Source organism: Penaeus chinensis, chromosome 2 (genome assembly GCF_019202785.1).
Source record: "Penaeus chinensis breed Huanghai No. 1 chromosome 2, ASM1920278v2, whole genome shotgun sequence".
Classification (NCBI taxonomy): Eukaryota; Metazoa; Arthropoda; class Malacostraca; order Decapoda; family Penaeidae; genus Penaeus; species Penaeus chinensis.
The window spans coordinates 43,022,371-43,034,870 of record NC_061820.1 but is presented as its reverse complement, the minus strand read 5'-3'; the positions used below and the strand labels follow the sequence as shown (position 1 = coordinate 43,034,870).

Genomic DNA, 12,500 nt, shown 5'->3' with positions numbered 1-12,500 from the left:
TATTTGCAATATTACAACACTGCTCAACGAAAAACCAAGCGTGCAGCATATACAACACTCAGGAAATAAAAACACAACCATTTTTTATTCATTTATATCTATTTCCTTTTCACTCATCTATATAGCTGACATATCAAGATTCTAAAATTGTATCACAGTTCTGCAAACATGGAATGCTAGTCCTAAGTACAGACCATCTAGCCTGCCAAAGATGTGATTGTTCATAGATCCATAACACCTCTTCCTTGCTCTCCTGCAATTGTAATACTGCAATACAGTGCAACAACATCAACTCACTTTTATTACGATCGTGTGCATGCGCCTGACTCACTGAAGCTTGATTTTGTGTCAATAGCAAGATTACGGACTTGAATCTGAGGAGTGAAACTGGTGCTGCTTGCAATTGGGAAACTGCAAACCACAGACATCAACTGGCAGCAGTAATAGTAGAAGCAGTAGTAGTAGTGTGTGTGGTGAAGTGTACACACACACACACACACATACAGTGCATCAAGTACTAAGCATTAATGAAGTGCCCAGGTGAGTTGTTATCAACACTCATTGCCAGTTATTTTTTTTTTTTTTAATTCTCATGTGTCATCAAAGAAAAGAAAAGTTACCAGGCTCTCCTTGTGAAATGTGACAAGTGACAAAAGTGAGCAACAATAAAGCTTGCTTGCTTGCTTGCTTTAGGCATTTTGTGATTTTGCAAGCCCTTCACATCTGCCCTACCTTTAACGGCGAATATTTTTTTTAATGCTTAACAGAAGTCAATGCCTCCTTGCCCACCATCAGGATATGTGAAAGAGAGGAAAAGAGGGAGGGAGGGAGGGAGGGAGGGAGGGAGGGAGGGAGGGAGGGAGGGAGGGAGGGAGGGAGGGAGGGAGGGAGGGAGGGAGGGAGGGAGGGAGGGAGGGAGGGAGGGAGGGAGAGGGAGGGAGGGAGGGAGGGAGGGTGTGGGTGTGGGTGTGGGTGTGGGTGTGGGTGTGGGTGTGGGTGTGGGTGTGAGTGTGAGTGTGAGTGTGAGTGTGAGTGTGAGTGTGAGTGTGAGTGTGAGTGTGAGTGTGAGTGTGAGTGAGAGTGAGAGTGAGAGTAGTGTGAGTAGTGTGAGTAGTGTGAGTAGTGTGAGTAGTGTGAGTAGTGTGAGTAGTGTGAGTAGTGTGAGTAGTGTGAGTAGTGTGAGTGTGGGTGTGGGTGTGGGTGTGGGTGTGGGTGTGGGTGTGGGTGTGGGTGTGGGTGTGGGTGTGGGTGTTTGTGAGAGAGTGATAGAGTGAGAGAGTGAGAGAGAGTGAGTGAGTGAGTGAGTGAGTGAGAGAGAGAGAGAGAGAGAGAGAGAGAGAGAGAGAGAGAGAGAGAGAGAGAGAGAGAGAGAGAGAGAGAGAGAGAGACAGAGACAGAGACAGAGACAGAGACAGAGACAGAGACAGAGACAGAGACAGAGACAGAGACAGAGACAGAGAAATACAAAATCATATTTGTTCAACTTCAGTGTCAAAATTCCTGAATGCAAGTTAGAAGTGCATACACCTCATTGTGTTTCACTTCATGGGTCCAAACCAGTTTTGAAAAGTATATAAAAAATTCAGTAATTTTACATATTGCTTGTAAAAGATTTCCTATCAACCCCATATAAAGATAATGAAATAAGCAGTATAACTTCTCCAAAGCTTAAAAAAACAACAACTACCAACCCACTACAACTGACATCAAGAAATATATATATATTCAAAAGGCCATGACAATCTTCCAGAATGCACCAGTTACCTAGAGAGAGTCGAGATGTAGAGATGTAAATAAATAAATAAATAAAAAATAAATAAATAAAATAATAATAATAATAATAATAATAATAATAATAATAATAATAATAATAATAACAATAATAATAATAATAATGATGATAATAGTGATGATAATAACAATAATAATAATAATGATACTAATGATGATAATAATAATAATAATAACAATAATAATAATAATAATAATAATAATAATAATAATAATAATAATAATAATAATAATAATAATAATAATAATAATAATAATAATAACAATAATAATAATAGAAAAAAACAAGCATGAACTTTATATTGACGATATCTATCTTAAAGAAAAAAAAAAAATAGGCATGACATTTACCCTGACAATAAATATCATAAATCAAAAAAGAAAAAAAAGAATATAAAAAAAAAGTCACAAGATTTATACCGACAACATCAAGCTTAAAAAAAAAAAAAAAGCAAAAAAAAAAACCAGGTATGAGCTTAACACTGCCTGAATATCTCCCTTTCCATTCAGCGGAACACTTTCACACTCCGACTGAATCATAATCTTGAACCACACCATAGAATAGGCACACGATTGAGGAAACAAGAGGCCATAAATTCGAGGCTCTCTAAAAGACGCGTAAAAAGTACAGAGAATGAAAAGACGCAAAGATCAGCCTACCCTATATACACATATGCATATTTCAAGAGATATCAATAAACAAAAAATCAAATTGACAACAATAAGAGGAAAAATGATAATAATAAGAACAATGATAACAACAATATTGATAATAATGATGATAGTAATAATGATGATGATGACAATATCAATAATAATAATAATAATAATAATAATAATAATAATAATAATAATAATAATAATAATAATAATAATAGTGATACTATCAACAACAACAATGAAGAGACTAATAATAATAGTAACACCTGCACCTGAATTCCTTAAGAGAAATATAATCTTAGCTGCAGAAAGAATGTAAAGATTATAATTTCCCGTAAATCAAGATGCACTAAGAAGAACAAGAAACAATCCTCGAACTCATAACAAATAACAAAAACAAAAAAAACATAGAAAACTTTCGGAACCTCACCACAAATTATAAGCCTTTTACAACGAACTTTTGACGAAGCCTTTGCCTTGCTTCTGTAATTCGTCTTGCCGAAGTTAAAGTATCACAATTAAACTTTAAAGTGGAGGATAAAATCAAACATAATACTAATAGAAGCCGTAAAGAAGACACTGGCTATGATACAACTGAAGCATAAAAGCAACCTTTCGCTTATGGTCAGTCATAATCACCCTAAGAATTAAGGCTTTTTAATGTTAGTTACATAATGACTAGAAGTCAAAAACACAAGTGGGACCTTTCGCTGTGACCTTTTCTTGCCCATTTTTCAGCTTCCAACTTTCATTGGGGGGGAGGGGGGTGAAGTGAAAAATATTTGTGACATATACAAGACCTGGATGTGCTCCTTGCCAGGTTGGTTGACACCCGAGTGACTTTCAACGAAATGTGATCTATTAACTCCTTACAATACGTGACATTTCTGACACTCACTTATTTTGAAGCCATAATGACCTTTCAGTTCTTTCAAGGTTGTTTTCCTTTTCTCCAAAGTGAGGAAAATATTACCTAAGAAGAAGGATTATGCAACAAGCAAACCATAATATACAATAATACATGCTACATAAAATAAAGCTTGTAGATACAATGGATAATATGTACAATTTCTAATTATATCAAATTGAGAAATTCAAGATTCTTGAGAAAACTATAATTAATAACAATATGAAAATAACAATAAAATATGAAACTCCAATAAAACAAAATCACAAGTAACTCCTGTAAATACATTAACAATAGATTTGTGTAAAATACTATTACATTGTGATCACACTCAAAACTATACCTTACAACAACTGCTTAACAAATAAATACAAGTACAAGAAAGGGGTAAAGGGGGGGGGGGGTGAAAATAATAAATAAAAGGGGCAGTCTTATTTCCCTTAATATTTCTCACAACCCAAACCGAAGTACTTTTCATGACGTACTTAACTCCTTCCACTTCCAAAAAATGCAACACGCATGCCCAAAAACCTACAGTCAAAAATGTCTAGCCTTAACAATGCCATCTATTAGGCAAAAAATTCACAAGGGAAAGTTATTAACGGCAGTTATGTGTTTCTAGACGTACCTCATCAAGATCTGTCACAATATGCAGTGTCCCCTTTTTTCCCCCCTTTTGTTTCGTACCGATCACAGATAATCCTGTTTACTTGAGAACAGAAGGACAACATTTGTCTTACGATTACTTACACAAAAAGTCCAGATCAGTGCTTCATCACATAGGACCAGCCAATGCCAAAAAACCTAAAACCACCTACGTGAATACCAAATTACAAGGCAAATACACAAAATACTATCAAATACCTTGATTCAGATCTTTACAAAGACTAAGGATCTAAAGCGGTTAGGACAATACCAAGACTTGAATGCACTGATGCATCAAACTGGGGAACTGTTGTACCACACTGGGAGTAAGAAAATGAAGAATTATACTCCACTGAGAAACACAATCTGCATAATACATGGTAGTTTGCATATTTGTGACAATGATATATCTGACTGTATTCCATTACCATTTACCTGTAAAGGTCTTTGATTCTGTTACAGTTGTTTTGGTTTGGTCTGTTTTTCAATCTGAATCTGATAAAAGTGCTTTCATCTCCAAGATGAAGTTACACCAAACATGGTATTAATCAAGGCTTTTCTTCTCCTCCACTACAACTGCAAGTGGAAAAAAATAGTGTAATAAAAAAAAAATCTATCTCAATCTTCCATTTCCTTTGTGAATGCTAGTCATGATAAGAAACACTAACAATATCAAACCTCTATTTACCACACAACCTATCACTGCGAGATGAGCTCTGTGTCAACTTGACTGATTCCGTTGGTATGCTGCTGGACCAAGCTTAGTGCCAACACAGCTGCCCTCGTGTCCATCATGACATCCCCATCATCCTCATCTTCATTGTCACTACCTGACAATGGCTGAGTATCATTCTCCATCTCAAGAAGTTTGTCATCCTCCTCCTCCTCCTCCTCCTTGGAATTTTTGTCTGCACCTGCATCCTCTTGCTGTGCCGATTCTGCAGGTCCAGTCTCTGCTTCGGACTCACTCTCTTCTTCAGACATCACCTCTGCTTCTACAACTGAGGTGTCAGTTGAACAGTTATCGCTTTCTTCACTTTCCATGGCTTCACCATCTGCAGAAGAAGATCCATGAAATGCAGAAATTAAACAGTTTTGAAGAATAAGGATTCAAAATTAATTTGCATTCAAACTCTTGCAAAATACTAAAATCCTTACACACCCTCTGGAGTCATTAACTCCATGCATCTTTCTCCAATAACCTCCCATTTTATATCACCATAATGTCATTATTCCAGATAAGCATCATCAATTACAATACCTGATTCTTCGGATTCTGCTGATACATCTAACAATCTTACATCCTCCCGTTCTGTTATATCTTCATCATCTGTGTCCCCTATAGCTGAAAGGAGTGGCACGTCTTCTTCGTTTCTATCACTCAATGTTACCTGCAAGTAATTGGGAAATTTTCATTTAGATTTAGATAAAACTAACTCTATCTAAACTCACTCACTCACTCACTCACTCACTCACTCACTCACTCACTCACTCACTCACTCACTCACTCACTCACTCACTCACTCACTCACTCACTCACTCACTCACTCACTCACTCACTCAATCACTCACTCACTCACTCACTCACTCACTCACTCACTCACTCACTCACTCACTCCCTCATTCACTCACTCATTCACTCACTCATTCACTCACTCATTCACTCACTCACTCACTCACTCACTCACTCACTTTAATTTACAAATACCAAAATAGAAAATATATCCAACGCAACAAAAACAAAATTCTGCAAGGTAAATATACTCTATAAAAACTATGCAAAATAACTACAAAGCATATAATTTCTTCAAATACAAACATTTATATCCATGGAAAATGTCGCAACCTTATGTCTCACTTAACACTGACCTGTCTTTCGACGGGCACGGAGAGGCCTGTGTTAACTTTGCCCTCTTCTTCACTCTCCTTTTCATCACTACTCCTGCTGTTTCTCCGCCCGACTGTTCCTAGGAAAGGGAACAAGGAGGGTACTAGCCTGCATCTTTTTTTTTAAAGATTGTGTGTGCGTGTACTGTGCGTGTGCGAGTACAAGTGCGTGTGCATGAGTGCAGGTACATGTGCGTGTGCAAGCATGTGTATATGTTTGTGTGTACGTGAGTGCAAGTGAATGTGCATGTGCATATGTGTTTGCATGTGTATTAGCATTTCCCTGTATGTGTGTTTATGAGTATTGATGCATAACCAAAAGTGTGTACATGTCTATATAAATGTATAAATACGCATATGCATCTGTATGTACATGTGGGTGTGCTTGTGTATATGTACATCCTTGATCATGTGTATTGTATACCTAAGATAAGAAAATAATTCAGCAACTAATTTGAACATAATTTCAAGACCAAACATACAGGTCTGTTATACTGTGGACTATAACCATATGTCCATACACCACACACTATGACTAGTCATTAAATTTTCATGATATTTCACCAATCATCCCCAATATCAAAATGTATCCCTGGTTCAGATAACCTCTTAACCACACCCCAAGATGTACCTGAGAGTTGGCTTGGGGCTGGCAATTGGCCTGGGCCTGCATCTCGATGGCAGGGGGGATTGGGTGCCAGTCTGCCTCTCACTGCCACAGGCATGCCAGGCACCAGGCCATCCGGGGGGGCGGGGGCACAGCGCCGGTGCCTCCTCCACTGTCTGCTCAGTGTCCACAACCTGAGGGAAGGTTTGCTTAACTTACAAAATGCTTAATGCCTCACCAAACAGAGAGACACAAATGAGGTCCTATTTCATCTGAGTAATATGGATAAAACCATTATAAATAAATGAACAACTTAACCCAATGCACTTTTGAATGTGGAAAAAAAATCCATAGCACAATAACTGAATACAATATCATATCTCTGAAATTGAACCAATTACACTGAAATCATCACAGCTGGGAACCCTACAATAGATGCACACTGCCGCCCCCAAAAAACAGGTTGGGCCAAGGAACAACTCTGTTCTAACTCCCCTAGTTTCTTGGATAGTGGACCTCACCAAAGAGTGAAATGCCTGTCCAGACCCTGTCCAGATACAAAGGTCTGAAAACTAAATGGAGGAAAGTATTGAGCCAAGCAATAGTGAATATCAAAAAATGAAAAAGGTAAATAAGGGAAAAAAACCTGAAATGATAAAATCAGGTAAGAGGGGTAAAGGCTGGATCTGGCAGGATTCATTATACTTTCTAAATGTTGAAATGACTGCAATGCTATGACTTACCATCTGGTGACTCTTCTGGACATCTTTATCAATACAACCACTTCTAAAACCCTCTCATCCCCTTTTCCACCACCACACACTTGGCCTACTAAATCCATCCAATCCTCAGCTCTCACATCTACAGAAAAAAATTGGAAACCAAAAATAAAAATACAAGTCACTTACGATGTAGATGGATCATTGATGGCCACAGAGTAGGATGGCGGTGGCTCCCTCTGAAGCAGATGCTGCTCAAGGCGAGACAGAGGGGCAAGCTGTGTGGAGCGCCGACCACCCTGGTAACTGTGTTGGCGACCCAGGCCTACGCGCAGAGCATACAGCCTACACGTGCAGCCCACAGCAATTACTAAGAGCAGAGAACATACCAAGCCTCCCATTGCAGCAGCCACAATCACCGAATTCTGAAAAAATGGTTTCGCATATTAATTTTTTTTTACTTTATTATGAAGAAAAGAGTTTTTTTTTTTTTTTTTTTTTGAGATTCTAATATCATGAAATATTATACAAAATCTCACAGTTATTAATGACATGTCACATTATCTAATCATGCAATAATCTTTATAAGATCAAGAACCAGAATTTTGCATATCATCCTTCGGACTTTACAATACATATATAAATAATTTCCATAACGTGAGACATCCATTTATTAACAAACTTGTCATAGACCCTTGATCTTCTTGAAATTTCGACTGTGTATATTATATTATAACATGACCATTCTTTGCTTTAATAAAGAGAGAAAGTAAATAGTTTGTATATCAATATTTATATATCATTGGATCTGTAAAATGCAATTCCAAGTGTAAAAATTACATGGAAATAAAGTCTTGACTAGTAAAAATACTTCACAGCAAATACCTAGAATCCATTAATCGATAACATCTAATCACTCCTTTGTATAAATCCTGTTTCTAGACCCACATATTGACCAAATAACTTACCAACACCTGCAGACAACCTCACATGTTGAAATAGAAGCTATGAAACTGAACTAATATCATTCATATAGATCAAAATACCAAATTATAAAATATAAACACAAAATCCCCATAACGTACTCTGTGGCAATCTTCTTCATCACTGGCATCCCCACAGTCATCGAACTGGTCACACCTCCAGGCCTCACGAATGCAGTGCCGGTTTGTGCACAAAAAGGCACCATGCTGTACGAAGGCAAACCGAGCCATTAGGAATAACACCTCGCAATGGATTTGTAATAGCTTTTCCTATTTCCATTCCACAAGATTAAGTGAATTCTAGTATTTCAAATGATCATCTCTCTACCAAACAAGTGAAAAACACGTAATTCTACAGAACCACAACAAAATTCATAAAGAGTTTTACCTGTGGATGGCACAGCTGCGGCGTGCAAGAAGCTTCGTCTGAGCTATCCCCACACTGTGACGCACCATCACACCTCTGTGCGGGAGTGTAACAGCCTCCCTCTCCACCACAGCTTATGTTTTGCATACACTGTCCTGGAGATAAAGAAGAGCGTCACGTAAACAGCCAGTAATCCATTAGCTAAACTATGCAAAAACTGAAAGAGAGGCATTACATCATTTGGGTTATCCAATTTGTAATGCAAACATTTTCAGTTAGACATAATCTCAAATGAATACTAATTACAAATAACAATGAAAAGCACATCACTTGAATGGTCAAGAGCACAGACCCATAATCAATCTTTCACATACTTTCTAGAAAAATATGCAAAGTGCAAACCCCCACCAATGCTCCAAATTCTTGATATTGCAATGCTGAAGTCCATACCATATGATTTAGCTTTTGGGTAACTTACCCCTAAAACTGTCATCACAATCCGATGATAACCTTTCCTAAAACCTGATGACAAACTAATAAATGCCAGCCAAAATAGAGCCTCCTCGTCAGAGGTAACAATAATACTCCAAATATATGCAACACTGCAACAGACCAATCAACTCGTCTGCTTACCACAGCCTATTTCATCCTCTCCCCCTGGGCAGTGCAAGACTCCATCACAACGCTGAGTTTTCGGGTCATAACAAAATTCAGAATTTGGTGAACATTGTGTCTGATTGAAGAGGCAGCCTGTATAAGAAATGGCAGTATAAGCATCAAATATAAAAATGCTGTAGATTTAATCAAATATTACTAAAATAAATCTAGAAAATAAATCTCAAACTTTACCTATTTCTTCAAAAGAGCCATTCTCCAAAAGGATAATTTTATGCTCAAGAAAATCACACTTTAACACAAAAATAAACTAATAATCCACCACAGAAACAAGTTACACAATCAGATACACAAGACTTACTGCAATATATTTCATCGGCTTTGTTGCGACAATCAGCTATGCCGTTACACCGCCTCGACGCCTTGTAGCAGTCTGTCCCCTCCCCACACCACCACTCGTCTGCATCGCATCCTATAAAAAGGAATGATGTGCATAAAAAATTATAATAAAAATCTTGATAAATTTGCAGGTGAAAGGATTACAACACATGATTTAAAAGAGCATTCTTTTCCGAACAAATATTATTCACCATCTAACAGAAAGAGTACTTGGTAAATCTCATTCATAGTGTTAAATAAAATGTAATGCTTTGTTTTTTTAGTCTTTCCTTCTCTTCTCTCTTTACATTTCCTTTAATTTATTACTTATTTTCTTACACACATTTTCCTTATTCACTTTTGCCTCTCCTTGATATTCTTTACTCTCTACCCTTCACCATTTTTTTCCCCCTTTACATCTTTGCTCCTAGATCTTTACAAACAAAAACAACAGCCCTCACACTTACCAAAGCAACCAAGCTCGTCTTCCCCATTGGCACAGTGCCATCGCCCGTCACAGTGTTGATCGTCCCGCAACCCAGGACAACCAACTGAAACAAAAATGGACATGACGATCTTTTCACGTGAGGTCCTCCTTTTTAATAACATCTGTTCTCCCTTGCAATGTTTTCAAGACCTGTTATTAGGAAATCCAATCTCTTTAACTGATGTTAAAAAGACAACACACCCTTAAGTTTTCATCACAATCTAACTAAATCTTTTTCTGATCAAATATAATAAACATTCACAATATAAAAAAAAAGTGTGGTCATCTTTTGTGTAACGAAGGTCACTGTAAAAAAAACACCCATCATGAACACATTATCAGTTATAAGTTACAACAACAAGATCAATCATTCCTGCCGCACCTTTGCAATCGTCCTCATCTGACGAATCTGGGCACTCAGCCTGACCGTTACACTTCCAAGCATTGGGTATGCAGATTTTCGGGTCTAAGCACTGGAACTCGTCTTTTTGGCAGACCGTGTTATTACCTAAAGGATAAAAGGATATAAATAATTTTGTTACATATCTATTAAATCAATTTTTTTTTGTTGATTTATCTCTTATCATTAAGATATTCTTGCACACATCATCAACAATGAAGAGATGGCAATAAAAACAAAGCTAAGACACTGAACTCACTTATGAAAAACTGAAGTTTGAATCCCAGGTGGCCCCGTCGCACTTTCAAATCCGAGGAGAACTTTACAACTACCTTTGGGGATCTGGTTATAATAGGCCATGGAGTTGAGTTCCCACACACGTGACCTGTTGTGAGTATCTCAGAAGTTTTGAATGAAGTGCGTGATTGGTTAAGGCGATGAGGCGAGGTCTGGTTACTCGCAGCTGTGTCATTCACTCGTTTCTTATTTCTGAGACTCAGCTGTCGGTTGATAAGCCGCCTTCTGCTCATCCTATCCATGTCTTTAAAGATGTGGCCCTTAAGTAATTTGTGACTCTGTATACTTCTCTTGAAACTGTCCTCCACCGACTCTCTGTTCTTCCTCCTGCCATTTATGACTTTGCTGAAAATGTCTCTCCTCTTCTTTATACCATGCTTCTCTGTCTTCAGCATTATCCATTGGTGAGGACAGCAGTCTTGTGACTTTTTACCACATTGGTTGTCTTGGTCCAAGTCAAACATGCTAAAACTGTGGAAATCAAATCTAATGTTATAATTCCATCTCAAAGTATGTTATGAAACCAAAAGGCAAGAAATGCAAAGAACAAGGAAGATATGAACATTATGATAAAATGTAAGAGACAGGCCTAGTCTGCAGTAAAATTTGATAGTTTCAAATAATCAAAACAGGCCTCAAGCATCAAACAATCAACTGGCTTACCTTAATATAATATAATCTTGATAAGGGTTATGAAGAATCCAAGAGCAGTTGACACGAGCAGGTGGAGCTCGGGGAGGCAAGGGTGATGTGATGGTGCCTGTGGTTCTGTTGAAGTGGGCTGGACCTCCCCGACAGGCAACCTCGTTCACCAGGACATCGTGGATGTTTGCCCTCACCACCACTGTGTCCAATAACACTGGTAACAATGAAAATAATAATCTCAAAGAAACTGCCAACAACTATAGGAAGTTACTCAAAAATAATCTTAATCCCTAAGAACTATGTACCCTCTACTTGTCTGCTGCACCAGCTGATAGAATGATCTGTTTTTTATTTCACTAAGGCAAATACGCCTTAGTGTACCAAAACTCAAAATTCATACTCGCTTTGCTCCATTCCTAAGAAAAAGGAACAGGAAACATGACTGCAAGACAGATTCTGGGAGAGGAGGGTCTTCAAGGGGAATGGAGCTACGTGAGTCATTCTGTAGGTGTGGCTGGAGCCAACTTGGCAAACAGTGCCAGATATATTAGTCTACATTACATATATCTCATTGATAATAAAAATTAAACATTAGTTTTTGCCAAGCTTTGAACATGATGAATAAGATTATACAGGTTAAAAAAAAAACATGTGAGGTGCTATTAGTCAAGTAAAGTGAACAGAATTTATTAAAAAATAATGACATTTTACACTCTAGAAACTTTAAGAAATATATTTCTAAAAACAAACATAGTAATGTTTGTACATGGACATACTAATAGGCTCATTAGTGGCTGATCACCTATAGGGACATCTGAGTGCAAACAAAATTCACATGAGAAAACTAGACAACAGTCACCAGTACATATACCAAACACAGCACAACACACTACACTCCAGCAACCAACAACCCTTAGAATAACTGAAGTATGACAAAATGCACCTAAAACCAAAAAACCAACCTGTGGTGATGAAAATCCACATGTGTCCCCTCATCCTGACAACCTGCTCAGAATGCTGACGGTCACAAGGGTAAGCAGGAGGTCCTCCGGTTAGTCAGCAATGACATTATTCACAACTGGAATGGAAACAAAATGGAAGTAAATATCATG

The 12,500-nt window shown here is 37.8% G+C and overlaps 1 protein-coding gene across 4 annotated transcripts in view; it reads right to left on the bottom strand.

Annotated features, from left to right (window-relative positions):
- Positions 1-3,461: 3,461 nt before the first annotated feature.
- The window catches only part of LOC125036321, a 10,858-nt gene continuing 1,819 nt past the window's right edge, over positions 3,462-12,500 (bottom strand). For 2 of the 4 annotated variants that reach the window (XM_047628830.1, XM_047628841.1), the window contains exons 2-15: positions 12,351-12,466; positions 11,407-11,602; positions 10,706-11,214; positions 10,429-10,554; positions 10,027-10,110; positions 9,543-9,653; positions 9,200-9,316; positions 8,588-8,721; positions 8,302-8,406; positions 7,406-7,641; positions 6,522-6,691; positions 5,873-5,970; positions 5,265-5,394; positions 3,462-5,058 (exon numbers count right to left, since the gene is read on the bottom strand). In XM_047628830.1, coding sequence (XP_047484786.1) covers positions 4,703-5,058; positions 5,265-5,394; positions 5,873-5,970; positions 6,522-6,691; positions 7,406-7,641; positions 8,302-8,406; positions 8,588-8,721; positions 9,200-9,316; positions 9,543-9,653; positions 10,027-10,110; positions 10,429-10,554; positions 10,706-11,214; positions 11,407-11,602; positions 12,351-12,384 — 2,406 coding nt within the window. In that variant the 5' untranslated portion in view covers positions 12,385-12,466 and the 3' untranslated portion in view covers positions 3,462-4,702. The remainder of the gene's footprint in view (positions 5,059-5,264; positions 5,395-5,872; positions 5,971-6,521; positions 6,692-7,405; positions 7,642-8,301; positions 8,407-8,587; positions 8,722-9,199; positions 9,317-9,542; positions 9,654-10,026; positions 10,111-10,428; positions 10,555-10,705; positions 11,215-11,406; positions 11,603-12,350; positions 12,467-12,500) is intronic. The other 2 variants (XM_047628851.1, XM_047628863.1) reach the window with 1 other exon arrangement.